Here is a 19380-nt window from a genome sequence, read left to right as displayed (position 1 = left end):
GCGCCAGCAGCGCCTCGCCGAATCCATCACGGAGTCACTGATGGTTTGTTTTATCGTGACTGCTCCAAAGGCGATAAACGCAGCAGCAGGCGGACTTTAAGCTCGTAGACATGGAGGAAGCAAAGGTGCCCTTTGTGGTCTTCAAGTCTGAGTTAGTCTAGCAAAACTCGATTTTGTTTCTTTCTGTAAAAACAGTGTGTGTGATTCGTGAGCAATCCAGCGCTACCAGAATGTTAAAAGCCACGAGTATCGCGCGTGTAGTTGTGAAATGTCATTGAGCAGGTCACTTAGATGTTGCACGTGGTTGTACGTACCTTAATATTGAGTAGTAGCACCGCCAGTCATTTACAGAGCGTGACAACGGCAGAAGTCCAGTTTGAAGCGCTATTTAAATCCATGTATTTTAAAACGCAAAGGTGAAACAGACCCTCTAGGGCACCCTGCATGTCATGTAAAGTTCTCATTCGGCAGTCCCCTCTCTCTCAGGAATGATTTGAGCCTTTCTAGGATGCATGCGACACCCTGCCCTTCACCTCCTTTTGAAGTGTGAAGAAAAGTGTGGTCCAGGGTTCAGACCGTGAGGATAGATTGATGAACTTCTTAAGATGTCCAACGTGCATTCCAGAGTCCATGGTGCAGTCCCCTAAAACTTGTCCTTGTGTTTTGGGAGCTTGATTTTAATTTTGCAGGATCATTGAATGTCACTGGTTAGGGACTGGGTGTCTGACATCTGTTTCGGAACTCGCAGAGCACATTGGAAATTCCCTTTGATTTGGAGTTCAGTAGAATCGTATGTCCGGGACACACAATTTGGGCCTGTTTTCCCCGGGCACGCTAATCTGAGCCTTACTCAGTGCCGAAAACGTGTACAGCCCGGGTGGCACAACTTTTCCAAGCCGTGCTGACGCTTCTCTTATCTCTGGCATGCAGCACATACTGCTAACCATGCATGCGTTTCATAACGGAATCTTTCGCGAGAGAAAATATGTTTTTGTCATTGCACTCCCATTTTGGAGAACTGACAGTGTAAGTTTTTCAGGCCAGCACGTTTGAGCCAAATAATCCAGTAATGGAGGAATACAGACCAGATTTTTGCCTAGATGACGCCTTAAAACTAGAATGATATAAAGTTAATGGCAAATGAAAGGGCTTCATGTTGTGTACATTGAGGCCCCGCTCGAGGTATCAGTAGAGATGTTGGTTTTAAAAGAATCGTGCTTAGTTAGCCCTTTAACTCTCCACAGAGCACAACTACAGAGTGAGCCTTTTCCTCACCTCACCTACATAATACTGAGCTTCCCCCGTGATCACACCACCCAGAACTTCCCTGACCTTTCAGGGAACGAAGGGTCAAGTGGCTGTTACAGGTTTATTTCAAGCACTCTGATTGGTTGGCTTATCGAGCTCGTGTCGACCACAAATTGGGCGCGGCAGGAATGACTAGATAACAAACAAAATGTATTGCATTCCATTCTTGGGTATGGAATTGGGGCGGATAAGTGAAATCTCTTTATAACTGGAATGTTCAATTTTTAGCCAGAAATAATTACCTCCACCCCAACTAGAGTGACCACCTGGCATTAAGGCAAATTCAGGACAAGACTGTAAAAAATTCAGGACAAAGGGTCAAAATTCAGGACACAAATTCAGAACAAAGGGTCAAAATTCAAGAACAAACATCAGTTTTACAGACACATCCAAGAGAAACCATGCCACACTATGTTGTCAGTGCATTTATTTACTCTTTTTTAACATAGCACTATTTAGTCACTGTGGTCTTTTTGTGATTACCTTCTGGTATGCTACATTCAGGTGTCACATTATTCCTTGTTCAGGGGTAAATTAATGCCCTTCAGCGCCATGTCAAGGCCATCACCCCTACCCAAATCTATCAAATCCTTCTTGAAGAGAAAGAAACAGCAACATTTTGATTGTGTTTCTGAACATTTTAAAAACCCTGGCAAACTGTTTGGGAAACATTAAGGTAATTAACCTTATGCTAGTTTAAACAAATCAAACAAAAATATCTGGCTCACCCCAACCGCCCATGAACTTTCAACCTAAAATAAATTTAATGAGGCAGGGCAGATGGTGCGGGCGACAGTCTTGCACCTAGTGTCAGGATGTGAGGTACTCACAACTTGTCTGTAGTCTCACAGGACTAGAGTGTATGTCTTGGACTCTACACTTATCTCAGAAACGGGAGCCCGGACTACCAATCAAAGATAATCAAAGAGGAGGATGAAATTGAGATGAAATGGGAGATCCATGGCAAGTGATTCAAAGAGTTGTTGCCAAGAACTGGATAAATGAGGAAGAGAAGAACAAGGTGGGACAATTCCTAAAATTAGACAAGATGGGTCTACCAAGACTATTGGGAGGTATTGGGTACCTAGGAAGTTATCTCTGCACACAGGAGAGAAACAGAAGAGGCACTGTCAAGTGGCTGAACAAGCAACACCCATCCACCTTGGCAAACTCTTCTGGTGCAATGGTCCCCTGTTCGTGCTTGTGAAGGGTAAGCAGGGGCCAGACCCCTTGCAAGGTTGTGCAAGGCAACTGCCCGCTTGGTCCGTGTCTTTAAATGGTTTTGAAATTGAGCAAAAGCCAAACTAGTGATCTGGGTTATCCCGAAGTGTCCAGTACATATAGAATCTTCAAAATATTTGGGATGTAAGTTGCACAAACAAAAAGTAAAAATGTTAAAATGTAATTAGTGTTTCTTTGACATATGGCACTTTTTTCCCATTTATATACAATCAGATCTAAGGTTGAACTGGAACCAGTTACCTTTTGATACCTAATGAGTAAAGGCTACTATTCTCCCACTGATTTGCAGGATGGAAATCTTAGCAGAGCGTCACAGTCCCTCCAAACCCAGTTAGCCTTTTGGTCTTCTCTTCCGCTTTCTGTAGTGGGCCACGTGGCACTAGTGAAGATGGTGTGCTACCCTAATGATAGTATTATTTTGCAAACCTTCTCCTGCTCATCCTTCATTCCTTATTCAGACATGCCACACATCTGATTTGGTCGCTGCAGTGCTGTCGGGTAGCTCTTTCCACTGTAAAGCTACCCGTGACTGCGGGAGGATTAGGTCTTCTGGACTTAGAATGCTATTATTCAGCTGCACAGGTCCAATGGGTGGCTCATTGGCTTTCTGCCCACCTCCCTGCATGAAATGGGGTTTATTAGTAAAGACTTTTAAGGAAGGCTTAATGCACTGCTCTACTGACCATTCTACAGATCACCATCTGGGGTTATCATGCACAGCTTTCTCTTGCCTTGCTAGAACCTGTAAACTCACTGACACGAAGAAACCCTGTGCTCCTGCACTATCTGTGCTAAGCCTTCCTACTCGCAAAGGACGGCTGTTCTCCGAGCAACTCCATCTTTGGCATGCTACAGGTGTCTTAAAATTGGGGGATTTGTTTTTGGACAACAAGCTACTACATTTCCAAACTCTTGTGGCAGACTCCCATCTTCACCCTGGTCAACTCCTTAATTACAATTAAATAATCATTAAATGCCCTATTTCATGTCTGCCTCCTAGCACTAACCCTACAAGAGGTGTGCCAGAAGCTCTACACCATAGGAACTTTTAGCAAAGTGAAAGAATGGGTGTACAGACCTTTCCTGCAACATGGAAACCACACCAGGTCTTCTCTTCATACTACCTGGGTGATTGATGTGGCCAAACCTCTGCAAGATACGGACTGGACTAAAATACTGGATTTTACCTACAAAGTATCCCACGACTGTCACTTTAAGTACATTTATGAGCTTCCTTGAGAATGCATGCTGCCCATTGCTTGCCATTGGCCTTGTCGTTTGTAACTCACATTTTGTTGCTTTCAATTTGTTGGTTTTATTTGTTTTAGGCTATGCAGCTTGAGTTCTTCCCTTCCATTGCCCAAACCTTATTTACAGTATCCTTCTGAGTGTTTGCTTTCTGTAAACCTGCCTGTAAATCTTGTTCTTATCTCATCAGATTTGCTGTGCCTTCCAAGAACACAGTCAAATGTCAGGCTCTGTCTTTGGAGGGAACTTAGTGTTTACTTTTCTGTCTCTGACTTCAAAGTGAGAGGATTTATGTGGCAATCTTGCTGGATATTGGGATTAGGAAAGAGTTTTTTCTATCACATGATAACATTTAAATAAACGTCAGAATATATCAGAATTATGAGTACAAATGAAGCACATTTTTGTCAATTGTGAACTGTGAGGGGACCCAAATGCCTTTCTGTGATTAAAACAAATTATTGCATTAGTGATGCAATTTCCACACATCATCGTCTGTGCACAGTATAGTTTGATTTGGAAAAACCGAGTGTCTGTGCAAATGTAATGGTCATTTCAATCAAAAAAGTGTTGTCTGTAATGGCAGTGTGTTGCCACACCATGCATACTCCACTCCACTCTGCTATGCACCACTCCACACCACTGCACCCTACTCTGCATCACTGCACTCTTCACCATTCTGAACCACTCCATATTATGCCACTGCACACTATGCTACTTTACACTATGCCTCTCTATTCTACTCCTTACCACTCTACTCTATGCCAATGCACTTTACGCCTCTCTACACCACTGCGCTTTGCGCCTCTGCATGCTATACCACTCCAATTTACTCTGCACAACTCCACTCTATGCCACTCTGTAACACTGCACTGTATGTCACTGCACTCTAAGCTAATACACTCTATGCTAGTGCATTTTACTCTGTGACACTCAACTCTATGCCCCTGCACTCTACATCAATACACAGTACGTCACTCTAATCTACTCTGCACTCTGCCACGTCACTCTATACCAATTTACTCTATGCCATCACACTCTGACACCCTACACAACTCCACTCTACCCTGCACCTCTCTACACTGAGCCACTCCACTCTACTGTAAAACAATCTACTTTACGCCACTGTACTCTGTGCCACTGCATTCTATGCCACTGCACTCTACCCTGCACCTCTCCACTTATGCAACTGCACTCTACTCTGAAACATCTATTCTACGCCACTCCACTCTATGCCACTCTGACCACTGCACTGTAGTTCAATGCACTTTACTCCACTGCACGCTGACACACTACTCTACAACACTGCACTGGCCGCCACTATACTCAACACCACTCTACTCTGTACTACTACATTCTGCACCAATACACTCTATTCCACTGCACTCTATGCCACTCTACTCTGCCCCATGCCACTCTATGCCACTGCACTCTACGCCAGTGCACTCTAAACAACTGCAATGTATGCCACATCCCTTCACTCTGCACAACTGTACTCAATGCCACTGTTCTCTGTACCACTCTACACCACTGCAGTGACTCTCTGCACCACTGCACTGACACTCTGCAACACTACACTCTGCACCACTCTACGCCTCTGCACTATATGAAACTACACCATTCTGCATTACTGCCTCTCTGCCAGTCGCTGTATGCCACTCTACTCCACTGCACTCTATGCTACTCTATCCCATGCCCCTATATGCCACTGCACTCTGCTCCAGTGCACTCTAAACAATTGCACTGTACACCACTGCCCTCTACTCTGCACCACTGTACTCTAAGCCAATGCTCTCTGTGCCACTCTACTCCACTCTGCATCACTGCACTGACACTCTACTCTGCAACATTGCACTCTGCCACTGTACACCAACCTACTCTGTACTACTGCATTTTATGCCACTCTACTCTGCATCACTCCACTCACCTGTACTCTACAGCACTATACTGTATTCTGCACTACACCACTCCACTGCACTCTCTGCCACCTGAGTCTACTCTTCACTCTATGCCACTGCACCACTCTACACTACTGCACTCTCTGCCACTCTATTGTATGCCACTTTATTCCACTGTACTCTATGCAACTCTACTATGCCCCACACCACTCCATGCCACTGCACTCTAAACCACTGCATTCTACGCCAATGCACTCTAAACAACTGCACTCTAAACCACTGCACTGTATTCAGCACCACTACGCCACTGCTCCTATGCCACTCTATTTCACTCCACACCACTATGCCACTAACATTTAGCCATGGACAGCAGCCACTCTGGTGTATAACATGGCTAAAACACAGTGGCAAAACCAATAACTCTTGCGTAAACTAAACCTATTGGCTTTGCCAATGTTTGTTAGTACTATGAGGTACAGAGGTCCCTGAAAGAACTGTGAATGTGTAAGTCCTTATTTTAAACACGCATTTGACACCTCGTCAGGTGTAGTAAACTCTAAATAAATACAATTAGATCATAATATAGGCTGCTACAAAATACGCAAATACATTTCTGTTAAATTAAAGGTGTTTCTCAAATACAGATTTGAATACCTAGCACTAACATTTTTTATAAAACTCCATTAAAACCATACACATTAAAACCATACACACTCCACAGCTCACCTTGGAACACCCTTAAGGTACCTCTCTAAAAGAAAGTGTCTTTGCCATCAGAAAGCTACAAGTGACTCCATTGATTAAAATTAATGCAGGCTTTCAAGCCCCTTTGCAGTTTTACCAGTTGTGCACATTTGCATTTCTTTAGGGAAGGAGACACCCTGGCAAGAAGGCCTTTTCTTATCTGTCTGCACCTCCCTCCAAGCACAGGAGTCTCCCTGTCTTTCAATCCAGCTGGGGAAACTGATCTGCCGTAATCCCGCCCTGCCCTCTTGTCCTTTTGGTGAAATGCTAAAATTGCGGACAAGTGCTGTCCGTTAAGTCTCTCATCACGGACAATGGACGGCAGGGCGAAATTACGGGCAGTCCTTGAAATTTACGGACGGGTGGTCACCCTACTATGCGGTTCGTTGTTTAGTCAGTGACCGGCCTACTAATGTCCACTGTCCTGGAGGCTCCTGCCCTGTCTGAGGCAGTTTATAAGCCGGCTTTATTTATTACCTTGTTTTCACATATCCTCTGACAGTGGCTTCTGTTCTTTGAAGTCCTTTATTCTCCTAAGGGGATAGCCTCTTTTTTAAGTTTTTGATACATTTAATAACCTTTTTTAATTATGATATGACCAATCAGCATAAACATATGACTAAGCATCAGTCTCAATGACGAACAGTGCTTGGACTCAGTACAGTATTTCAAGGGAATCGCATGTATATCTTGGGGTAGACTCCTCTAGTCTGAAGGGAAATAAGGTGTCAGCATTCGGTAGAGACTGTGTGTGTTTCCTGGTTTCTTGTTCCTGGATGGTTTAGCATTGGAGCCAGAGCCCGGCCACCCTTGTCATTCGGTCTCTTCGGATGAATCCCCCACAGGGGTGCCTCGCTTCCATGTAGGCAATACATAGTTGCAGTTTGGTGGGCGAAGGACGCAGTCCTTTATTAACATTTTCGTGATCCTTGTAGCTTCAGCCCACGGGTAATCACACTACCTGATTAAACCAGTAGATACTTGAGGTAAATAACCAGTTTGTAACTGGATGAGAGAGGCCACAGTGTGGGTTTGAGGCTTAATCCTGCCACCAATTATCCGTTCCTGTCCTTTTGGGGTGGGGGGGGGGCTGTCTTTAGGCATCTCAGGGCCCACTGGGTCACCAGGCACCACCTTCTACCCACCTCTGGAGGACCTTGTCCTGTTGTTCAGTTCATTGCAACTCTGAAAGGCTGCCCCGGGGTTGTCCCCACTCTCTGTTTCCAGAAAACATGACCTTTGCGCAGTCTACTAGTCCTAGCATTCCTGTAATACTTAAAAGGAGAAATCCGGTCTGACGCCTGATGGGCGCACTCCATCTCCAGCTGGTAACCCGGGACCCCCAGGTTAATCAGCCCATGCTTGACAGTCTCCCAGCCCCATGCTTGACAGTCTCCCAGCCCCATGCCTGACAGTCTCCCAGCCCCATGCCTGACAGTCTCCCAGCCCCATGCCTGACAGTCTCCCAGCCCCATGCCTGACAGTCTCCCAGCCCCATGCTATTGTAGAATTTGTTCGTTGGTGTATTAAGCTTTCTATAGGCATCCTCGATGCTCAGCCCCTCTCCAACCCCCAGGCTTTCACTAGTGCATCGGGCCTTCACCAGTTTTCACATAAGCCCGAAACCACTGGGAGCAGCCGCCCTCCTGAGCTCCTTCATGCTGGACATGCCAAACCACTTGATTTGTCTTTGTTCTAACCACACCCCCTTAAACATGTGCCCGTGCCACGTAACCGAGCCGCGAGCCAAACCGCCTTCTCGTCTCGTGGGTCCCCTGCACAAGTTAAAAAGTCAGCACCTAGCTGTGGACATTCATCTGTGATTCTAGTGGTATTTTGAGGCCTGCTTGATACAAATATGCAATGTGTTTAAAAACATATTTTTCCCTCAAAGCTTCCACATTTGTAAATATGTATTCACTCCATTCACCTTCAAGTGATTCTGCTTAAGTCTTTCTCATTCTTCAAACGCGTTTTAAAAAAAAATGTTATTCTGTAATAACCTACCCGTCTTATAGTATAAAATAATTTTGGTTCTGCTATTTTCGTGTGCCTCCAAGCATCATGGCTCTTGTCTGGCATTCCCAGAGGGTCTTTCTCTCTTGGAGCCTCTGAGCACCTGGTGCCAGAGTGGCAGTAACACGCCCCGGTGTCTCTGCTGTCCATTGAGGTTCATAACCTTCGGTGTCATGAAGTAGTTTGCCAAGGGGGGCTGTAAGTGATTCTGGAGAAATCCTAGGTAAGCAAACCTCATCTCAATAAATCTCTTTCCTGTACTCAGGGGTCTGAACAGACGGCACAAGCTCTGTGCGTCTACTTCTGTCCTGCTATCCCAAACTACCCTCTTTGAAAAACCGGGGGGTAGTGAGGGGCTAATCGATCATGGAGGGGATGGCTGATACTCCTCCACTCTCCACCTATTCATAACAAAGGCGTTTTGTCTTTGAGAGTCTATGTACCTTATCAAAATAACACCTCTTGTTCGAGATGATGCTACCACAAAATGCTATCTTTAAATGTAGGTTGTAAACACTTAACAGTCTCGTTCTGTGGAGCTGAGCTGAATGTAAATTCGTTTGAAATTGTTCAAGAAAATATAGAGTTGTAACGGAAAAACGTACCCTAGTGTCACTCATGCCTTGTCCTTTATAGCTGTTTCTATTTCTTCTTTCCTATTTTCCTGTGCTGTTTTCTTTTCCCATTTGCCCTAATAGCTGTTTGGTGAATTCCTCATATTGTTTGAGGGAAAAAATATAATTTTTGTTCATACTGAACTGGACCAGAATTGAGTTTCACCAGCTCACGGAGGTCAGGCTACAGTGCTCCATTTTTCTGTTTTCTCCGAAATGAGGTAGAGATCTATGTGTGACCTCTTAGAACAGTTTCACCCACTGGAGCTTGTTGACCAACCTCGATATCTGTCCTCGATCAGCCAATTCCAAAACATACAAATGGGAGCACTGGTTCATGCTCTTTGGAGGAGCCCTTTCGTGTACCAACTTTTCTTGCAATCTTCATGGAGTTCATTGTTGAGCTCTAAACATGAGCACCCCCACAGTTCCGTCTTGAGAAGCCTTTGACTGCTTGCCCTTGTTACCCTGAGAGTCCAGTGAACAGGAGATTGCACTTGGCCCAATTTGCAGACCCATAGTATGATGGGTCCCTGGACATCTGTGGCAAATTACCCCCACCCCTACAATTTAGGCCCAGTTAGCTTCTGCCTGCCCTATGACCCTCGAACAAGGTCTGATACCATTCTATTAAACCAGTTCTCCTCATGGCAGCTAGATTGATCAGTGTACAAAGTGTAGGAAATAATTTGGGAGCCACAAATGTACAGCCGTGTTGCGGCTCCTGAAGACCTCGAACTTCACAGTTTCTTCTGAGCCCTGTTTAGCGTTGGTCAGTTTTTCAGTGCCTTGACTGCTTCAGATTCCACTCTGTTCTGATTCAGTGTCTTGCTATTCCTTGTAGTTTTTTTTTGCCTTTTTACCCTGAAAGTGACCCTTTCATGGAGACCCCCTGCGCCTGCCATGTCACAATACTATAGCGGTAAGGAAAATTGGAGGAAGAAGATTGCCAGCCTTCATCTGGGCAGGCTAATACTAAGCATTTAGCAGCCTGTACTTGAAGTAAATAGCGAATGAAGAGTGGTACGCAGCTGCCACACAGGTTAAGGTCTGTAGTAATACACAACATAAACTTATGCTGTTCAAATACTTGCATAAAACGCATTTGACCCCAATTAGGCGTACTGAACTGACTACATTAAATTACAGGATAGATGTAGACCCTACAACTAAGTGTTCTTAAGTGTCTACATGCCTGAAGTTGTGGTCCGTTTTTCCCAAAAAGAAAGGGCTGAGGACATGTACCACCTGGAGCAGACAAGGACCTCCAGAAGCTCAGTAGTCATTTTCTGTGTATAGTAGTTGCACTAGCTGCATGGGGGCCCTCTCTTGAAATATTCAGTGCACTCAGGTTCATGAAGTCTCTTTTCTTTCCCTTATTATGTCCCCAGTTGTTTATTTTTATGGGACTAGATCTAGATTGAAGATTCACACTTATCATTGTTGTTAAGTTTATTTGCTTTGTACTTTGGGTAATCTCAGATTTTTTTTAACACGGAGGTCTGTCATCCTGAGGCTTTAAAGCCTTCTACTAGCCTTAACTAGAACACCAGTTGTGAGCACACTTCTTTACAGAGCCCACTTGACGCTCTTCAAGAAAAGTATAATTGCTTCAGTCAATACAAGATTTCGTAGGTTATTGAAGTAATTTATTGAAGAAATGTACTTGTTACTTGTTTAATTTTTGGAACAAATGTACAGCCGATTTGATTCATTCAGATGTGTTTGCACTTGCTTCCATCAGTGTTTTTTGTATCTGCTGAGTCAAGACGTGTTTAGTGTACTAAGTATTATTTAGACCACCTTAAGCTTGTTTTAGTTGGTCAACCTTCCTGCCCTCTTTTTGCAACCGCAGGGGTATTTTAGGTATTTGTGTCTGGGTGTTGCACCTAACCTGTTCCTCTCTTACATTTTCTCCATCAGGGCAAAGACCTTACTATGAAAGAAGAAGGGTCTGACGTCCCAGGTAGGTGCCCTTTCCCATGCCAGTTTTGTTTTCTATGTTGGGCTATGCCTAGACAATATACAGTAGCCAACAAGGTGGATATGGGGATTGAGGGTGGGACACCAGAAGAAAATGGTAGTCTTCTCTGTTCTGGGCATGGGGCAGGACTTGTGTGCCATAGTTAAGGAGGCAAGATTGGGCCCTTGTTCTGAACAGGTGCAGTCCCCGTGCATCTCTGCCCTGAACAGGTGCAGTCCCCGTGCATCTCTGCCCTGAACAGGTGCAGTCCCCGTGCATCTCTGCCCTGAACAGTTTCAGTCCCCGTGCATCTCTGCCCTGAACAGTTTCAGTCCCCGTGCATCTCTGCCCTGAACAGTTTCAGTCCCCGTGCATCTCTGCCCTGAACAGTTTCAGTCCCCGTGCATCTCTGCCCTGAACAGGTGCAGTCCCCGTGCATCTCTGCCCTGAACAGGTGCAATCCCCGGGCATCTCTGTCCTCGGCATTACAGCCCCCGTGCATCTCTGCCCTGAACAGGTGCAGTCCCGTGCATCTCTGTCCTCGGCATTACAGCCCCCGTGCATCTCTGCCCTGAACAGGTGCAGTCCCGTGCATCTCTGTCCTCGGCATTACAGCCCCCGTGCATCTCTGCCCTGAACAGGTGCAATCCCCGGGCATCTCTGCCCTGAACAGGTGAAGTCCCCGTGCATCTCTGCCCTGAACAGGTGCCCCGTGCATCTGTTCTCAGCAGGTGCAGTCCCTGTGCAGCTATGTCTTCAGCAGTGCAGCCCTGTGTAAGTGTCTCGAGAGGATGTACTCACTGAGTGTGTGCGGGCCTGGTTACCAGTTTGTGTGGGGGGGGCAGCTCTCGACTGGGGTGCTTACTGGGAAGGACAGGAGGTGCAAGCGAGCGTGAGGGTGGGCAGAGGCAGTGTAGCTGCTGAAGAGGCGGTGCTTCAGTGAAGTGGGGAAGTCAGTGTAAGAAAAGATGACTTTATAGTGTATCTAGATTGGGGAGTTAGTAACAGAGGGATAACTGCCAGCGCTGGACGGCTAGACAGTTACAAAGAGTTGCAGACATGAATGAAGGGAGTATAGTAGGAAGCATGCGCTTGATCTGGGCGGGGGTGGGGAGAGTGGGAGTAAGGCTCCTAGTAGGATGTGCCTCTAAGGACCATTTTCTTCAATTTGTGTTTTTTTCCCTTTGATCAGATGCTAACTGCCCTTTAAAGGATGCAGCTAGCAAGAAAATCCCCAAATTGACCATAAAGGTAAGTGATTTAGAGTTTATCCAGCAAATCCCCATACTGACCGGTACAAGCTCCTATGCTACAGGTTCAGCTTCACCCAGTGAATACGGCAGCATGTGGGGTTCCCAGCAGTAAGTTGCATAGATATTATTGCATGAATACTCCGTGAGGGGAGTCACGAAGGGATCTTATTCACAGGATCTAGGTACACTGTGCATATAAATGTAGAAACTGACGCTTGCTGTTAGGCCCTGAATATAAGTCCTGGGTGGGACTCGTAGGGGAAAGAGCCCCTTCTGTCACCTGAGTGTTAGCTGAAGTGCACAAGACGTGCAAAAAATACCCACACAAAGAATGACCATGTCCGGTACTTTGCCTATCATGCCATCAGCCATAGTAGACTTTACAATTGAGGAACAGTTTCAAGAATGGGTGTGCGCCTCACTTGGCGTTAGAAACTCGGAACTGCAGTCCGTTCTTAAAGCCTTGTCTCAGGAAAACCGTTATTTTCCATTGTGTCTGAGAGGGCGGCGCACAGGCGTGCCCCATGGGCTAGGTTGGATTCATCCCACATGGGCGGGCATAAACAAAAAGTGACCTCCCCTCACAGGCATCCTGGATTAATTCCGGTGCCAGCCCCCCCTACCAGGTTTACACGGATCCCTGTCCGAGGGAAGCGCACTGGAGAATGTTAGCACTCGGGATGTTTTGGAGATTTAATTCCCTGCCTTGGCCTCTCTGGCATCCCACTCTTGATAACTTGAATAATGCCTAGGCCCAGCATTTCACGTTAGGGATTCCCAGAAACACGTTCATCTTCCCTCCTCATACCGTTAGAGCCTTTCCCTCCTCATGGATTTAGAACCTTCAGGAGGACACGCAGCGCCAGTGCTGCTGGTATCACCAAGGGTTGGCCTCGGAGGTATCCATTTGAGGGCAGGTGTGATATATTTATTATTTATTGATGTTTTTATAACGCGCTCCTAACCACCCTCCTGTGACCTCAGACCTCTTAAAGAAATGGGTACATAATCGTAGCAGGTTATCGTGTAACAAAACCTAGTAATGTTAACCAGTGAGTAACTCGGTTAAAAGTGGGGCATGCAAAAGATTAGAGTCTAATTAGAGGAGTGAGAGACATTTTAACGATAACTGTTGGAAGATTTGCAAAGGGAGTAGTCGGAGAGTACGCAGGATTAATGAGAGTTTAAGGAGGAACACTATGCACTGAGTTTTTAGCACAGCCAATCTCGGGTATGTCAAAATGGCATTAATTGAAGTTACTGTGTGTCCTTGTAGAGTGAGGTGTGAGTGTTGGGATATCATTAGTGGTTTTCTGAATGGCTTCTCTGTTGCAGGCTCGAGAACACTGCCTCCGGATGCTGGAGGATGCCTTGAGGAACAACGCCCAGGAAGCAGCTTCATGCAGGTAAAGTTCCACTGCCTGAGGAAAAATGAGAGTTCTGAAGTAAGCAGTAGCCAAACTACGCACTTGTCTACAGCAACAACCTTTGGAGGGCAGTGCATGCTGGTTCCCATCAGGCCACTGTGTGAAAAGATGCTCTTTATTATGATTCCTTGTAGTCTTTCTTCATTGACTCTAGCCATTGGCAGTAGCAGCTGCATTGCATCATGGTAGTATTTTGTCCCAACTTTATCATGCAAGTACTGCAATGCATCTGGATCACATTTTCAAATTTTAATAGATAGGCCTTTGAGGCGAATATATGGCATAAAAATCTGAAGCTGGCAATGAGCTAAGGATCCTTACCTCAGTCTAAGTGCCAGCTGAACTGCCCGTTGATAGCACACGCTTACATTGCTTACTGTTGGCATCCTCTTGGAACTAGCTTAAGTGGCTGTTGCCAGTACTAAGCTGGCCTCTACGCTGTGAGAGATTACACTGCTCGTGACCTGACAAAGGGAACATTTAGTGAAGCGCTGTGACTCTACTGATTCTTTCCCTTGAGGAGGGAAGAGAGTGTCTGTTGTGGCCACATTGGTCATCAGCTTAGTTAGCGAGGGCCCCTTCCACTGGCTGCATCCATATCTCCGGTGAGGCCATTGCACCTTCATACCATGAGAAGTACTGGACTGTGTGCGTTGGATCAAGAGTGGCTTGTCATGTATATTTAGAGTGCTCGTCTCTAAACACGGACTGCCTGGTGCGGTCTGAACAACTGACGTATGGGAGCGAAGACGAGCAAAACTGCTCCACACACATCCGCGTATAAGCCCACAAAGAAAGCCCGTGTTTTGTTTGCCACCGTGACAGTTTTGCAGCAGTTGAGGACCTGTGAAGGAATCTCGCAGAAATGCGAGTGAGGTTGGATGCCAACTGCTGAGCAGGCCTAGGTAGGGTGGCGTGGAAGCCATCGCAGAAATATGAACTGTAATAGTGAATGACCATGAAACCTTATATTTCATTATGGATAATTTGAGCACAAGCCCGAGTATTGTTTGCTATGAAGGCCCAAGTTCGGTAACCTAGGATATTGGAATGCAGAGTCTAGGGACCTGAGGTATAATGCAGCGATTGTGATGGTGCTAAAGAAATTTGAGGCTCCTGAAGTTAGGACAGATATGTGGCAGACCAGCCTGACTCTCCTCATTTACGACCTTCGCTTGTGGGTATAGACTCCGTAGATCTCTCACATAAAGCTTCTTACCAAGTCGGTCGATTTTGGTAACACATTACATCTCTTAAACATACATTGTTTTAAGTTTGAGCATTAATGTCTTTACGTCACTAATGATGGCATTTGGGCTCCCCGAAACTTGTGAACATATCTGCACGTGAATTTTTAACTATTTACTTAATGGGAGCAAACAAAATTTCAACCTCATCAAGTAAAGATGCTGAAAATGTGAATCACTGCAGTCACTATTTGCTCAATATGGTCTTGATGCTTGGAAACTCCTGCCTGTGGGAGATCAGAAGCACTCTTTGTGGTCCATAGTCCGCAATGCCTACTCTAGGATAAATCGGCTGTTGGTATTTAAGAAAGTTCGGTCTCTGGCTTTCCTTGTCAATTGCAGGCCCAGAATTCTCTGTGTTCACCTCAATTTATATTGGTCAAATGAACTAGCAAATGAGTTATTGAACAACCTCCTGAAGGCTTTGTAGTTATAATCCAGCCAAGCCCTCGTTTTAAAATTACTGCACTTGGTCATGTCAACATTTTCTTTGCCACCAGCTTGAGCACTACGGAAAACTACCCCGGTTTGAAAAGAATGTATATCAAGCGAGTGTACAACTGTGAAAAGGATCTTGAAGTCATTAAGGAAGTTGAAAAACACATCCGGCTCAAATACTAGCAGAGGAGGATAGGAGTTAGCCAGCAGTTGAAGCTCTCTCTAGGGTTGCTCTAGCAGGGCTCAAGGACAGTTATATGTTTGACGAACATGTTCTGTCAATATTGTTGTAACCATATTGATCTGATAGAGACTTCTAGTTGCAGATTCCTTACTTTTAACTAAACCCAGGCGTCAGACTGGATCCAGAAGACTTTTCGAGAGCAGTACCCCTGTGCACCTGTAGGCGGTGTAGTTTGGCTCCACGGGCCTTGTCTACATCGTCTGCTGTGGAACTGATGTCCGCTACACCTATGTAGGTGGCACGCAGGCACGCTGACTTCAGTTCTTTTCTTTCCACACCGGCCAGAGCCTTCCAAGAATAGCTACCTCTTCAGTCGTTTCTGACTGAGCTTTTTTTGACATTTTATCAAAGCATTTTTCTGGTTTACCATCAGGTGTGGCAGGATGTCATCTAGGAAGGCTGGCTTAAAGCCCTGCGGCTTCTGTCACCGGCCGATGTTGGTGATAGACCTGCACCTTGCTTGCTTGTGGTACCTCAAGCGTGACCACAACCCAGAGTCATGTTCAGACTGCCGCGCAATGAACCAAGGCTTTGAAGGAGCACTCCCTTTAGCTCATGGCGGCCTGTCATGTGACAATGCACAGGTCAAGGTGTCGGTTGAGAGGAAAGTCTCGGGATCAGTCATGGACTGGGAGCTCATTGTCCCACTCAGAATCTTCAGGACATTCGGGTAAGTTAAAATACAAGTCTCAGTCCTTTGACTTCTCGTCCATTGGCCGACAAAACACGGGGGCATGCACTTTCTAGGCCTCTGTCAGTGGTTGAGCCTGCGTCTGGGCTGACTCTGCATTCTCCCAAGCTTCCATAAGCTGGAGCAACCCCATCTGCCTCACCCTCCTCCAACTGAAAGAATTGTATGACACCATGTAAGCCGCATTTGGGTGGCCTGACCACATATGGTGTGCAGGTTCTGCTTCTCTGGATCTGGCCCTGGCACCAGTTGGCCCCAAGACTCCACTGCTGGAGCCAGACCGATGCAGGTCATATCACCCCGACCTTTCCCAGTGGCAGACCTGATGCCGACGCTCCCAGCGCGAGCCCCATTTTAATCCCAGACTCCAATACGGAGATGGGGGGCATTTCTCAATGCCGTATCGGGCACTATCGGAAGCTATGTCTCCTACATTAAATCCTCAGCCCTATTCCTATGGGCTTGGCCTCTGGGAGGAATGGAAGGGGGGGGGTCACTGGACCCTGTAGTCCAACCTTATGAATATGACAAGGACTGGTGTGTGGAACTTGGTGAAGCAAGTGGCCTTGATACTTCCAGAGATGTTGAAATGCTTTGTCCCCCTCCCGTGCCTTTGGAGAAGGGAGCATTTTTTTACGATGGTGGTGCAGAGGGCTGCGGAGGTCTTCGACCTACAGTTGCCATCGCTGGCAGTCAAGACATTTAATAAAGCCCTCACAGCTGTCCTTATGAGTACCTGGTCCAAACCCAACACAGGTGCCCCTGTGAACAGGACAATCCTGCATCGCCACTAACCCATCCCGGGGCACCCAAGTCTCCTCACACAACACCCCACCCGTCAGAGTTTGGTGGTGCAGGCTTCCACCTCACACGTCAACTCACACGTTCCCTACTGCTCCTCCAGATAGGGATTCCCAGATTCCCCTGGAAACTCTTGGGAAGAAGATGTTTTCTTCTGCCAGCCTAGCATTGTGGTCTGTGAACACCGTATGCATTTTGGGCCGCTACTCCCATGCCCTGTGGGATACGGTTGTGCAAGTGCTGCCTGCGGTCACGGAAGAAGCCCGGGCTGTACTCTCCCAAGCAGTAGCAGATAGGAGAGATGCAGCAAAGTTCACAATCAGATGTGGACTCAACATGACTGACATGCTAGGCAGAGCAGTTTAGTTAACGGTGGCCCTTAGGGGGCCACGCTTGGCTACGCACCCCTGGCTTTTTGAGGGATAGCACATCTTCTTTGATGGACATGCCCTTCGATGGCTCCTGTCTCCTTAAAGACAAAGCAGACTCAGTGCTCAAGAGATTTAAGGACAGTTAAGCTGAGGCCCGGTCCTTGGGCTTACCCTCCCGCCTCATACCATCCCCAGTCCACTGTTTGTCCCTTTTGTGGCTACAGAAGAGGCTACAAACTGCTCTAGTTCCTGCCCAGCCATTGACTGCTTTTCAGCCTCTGCGCAGCCGAAGGTGTGGTGTCCAAGAGCCCCATGGATCAGGCAGCCAGAAGTCTGGTCCGTCCACCACCCCTCCTGCAGCCTCCAAACCCTCCTAATCTGACCTTATACCATCACTGGCACACAGTTGGTGGCAGGATGCGTCATCATCTGCCCCACTGACAGTCTATAACATTGGACAGGTGGGTTTTGCAGTTGGTCTGAAAGGGCTCCTCCCTCCCCTTCCTGACTACTCCTCTCCCCATGCTGCCATCTCAAGACAGACTGATGGAGGATTATCTTTCTGTTCTCTGCAAGGAAGTTGAGGATCCCATGGCCAGCAGAGCCATAGAGAGGGTCCCAATACCAGAAGTTGGTCATGGTTGCTGTTCCCGCTACTTTCTGATGCTGAAGAAGGACAACAGCCTTCATACTATGGCAGACCTATTGCTTTTGCTGGTCTTCACTATAAATGTGCTGAAGTCACACCTGCCTCCCCCTGCGGGCCCCCTTTTTTCCGAGCTGTTCTGGACACAGTGCAGTTTCGGGCTTTGCCTCCTGAGCAGCAAGTCCGGGATATTCAGACTATGATACTGATGTTTCAGCCTCTATCCTGGGTTTTGGTGAGTTAGACTCTGAGACTCCTGGGACTTATGGCTCTTGCGTCCTGCTGGCGACAAACGCATTCTGGTACATGCGGGCTCTGCAATGAGACCTGAAGTTCCAGTGGGTACAGCTTCAGGGGAATCTCTCTGACATGGTGCAGAACTGCAAAAGATCTTCACTGGTAGCTGACGAACCAGGATTGAGTCAGCGGCAGAACCCTCTCCCTTCCCTAACCAGACCTCACAGTGCTTTGAACACTGCAATTGGCTGTTTTTTAACCTGCCAAAGTTGATATACCTGGAGAAGTTTGTTCAAAATATATGGTCAGACAAAGAAATTGCTTTTTTAATACACTCTTGTGCATCACCTGAAGCAGCCTGATCGTTCCTGAAACATCAGACTTGATAATGCTTTGCTGAAGGCAGTACTTTGCATCTCCAAAAACAGGGATACGCTTTCTGGTACTTTCTAGGTTCTTCACAGGGTGGAGAATTGAGAATATTGAAAGATGGAGGTTGGATCTGGGTAGTACACCTTTGGATATGCTGGACAGATGTCATAACCGTAGAAGGGAGGTCTTGAGAAATTACTAATAATCCATTTCAAATGTTTAAATTGCTTTTATGTTACACCTTTCAAGTTTAAGAAACTTGGGAAGTGTGCTGGACTTAACCGAAGCTGGCATATCGATTTACATCTGATCTAGTCTTGACAATTATTAGCTATAGGGAGAAAATGCATGGGTGGCTTACTGCCTTCACTGGGTTTTTGTAAAGAATGCTATGAGGCACGATTTTCTTGGCTATATCCTCAAACACAGGACGATAGTACAGGTGTAAAGGTTTAAACAACTTGTGCTTGATGTCCTAATGTAGAATGGCCCTTCTGTGGAGCTCTGTTATGAGACGACCTTCAGTGAAGTGTGTTAGTCTCAAACTGGTTTATATTTGCAAGGAACGTACCTCGATAAAATTACATTTTCACACACAGACGTTCAGGCAGAATGCAATC

At 46.4% G+C, this 19380-nt stretch overlaps 1 protein-coding gene across 1 annotated transcript in view; it reads left to right on the top strand.

The window, feature by feature from the left end:
* The window catches only part of RECQL5 (RecQ like helicase 5), a 461944-nt gene that overhangs the window by 353452 nt on the left and 89112 nt on the right, over positions 1 to 19380 (top strand). Inside the window, exons 10-12 of the mRNA XM_069200163.1 lie at positions 10994 to 11036; positions 12226 to 12284; positions 13622 to 13692. Coding sequence (XP_069056264.1) covers positions 10994 to 11036; positions 12226 to 12284; positions 13622 to 13692 — 173 coding nt within the window. The remainder of the gene's footprint in view (positions 1 to 10993; positions 11037 to 12225; positions 12285 to 13621; positions 13693 to 19380) is intronic.

This window comes from Pleurodeles waltl, chromosome 7 (genome assembly GCF_031143425.1).
Source record: "Pleurodeles waltl isolate 20211129_DDA chromosome 7, aPleWal1.hap1.20221129, whole genome shotgun sequence".
Lineage (NCBI taxonomy): Eukaryota > Metazoa > Chordata > Amphibia > Caudata > Salamandridae > Pleurodeles > Pleurodeles waltl.
Note: the sequence above shows the minus strand (reverse complement) of the source record. Positions and strands in the feature narration are given on the sequence as shown.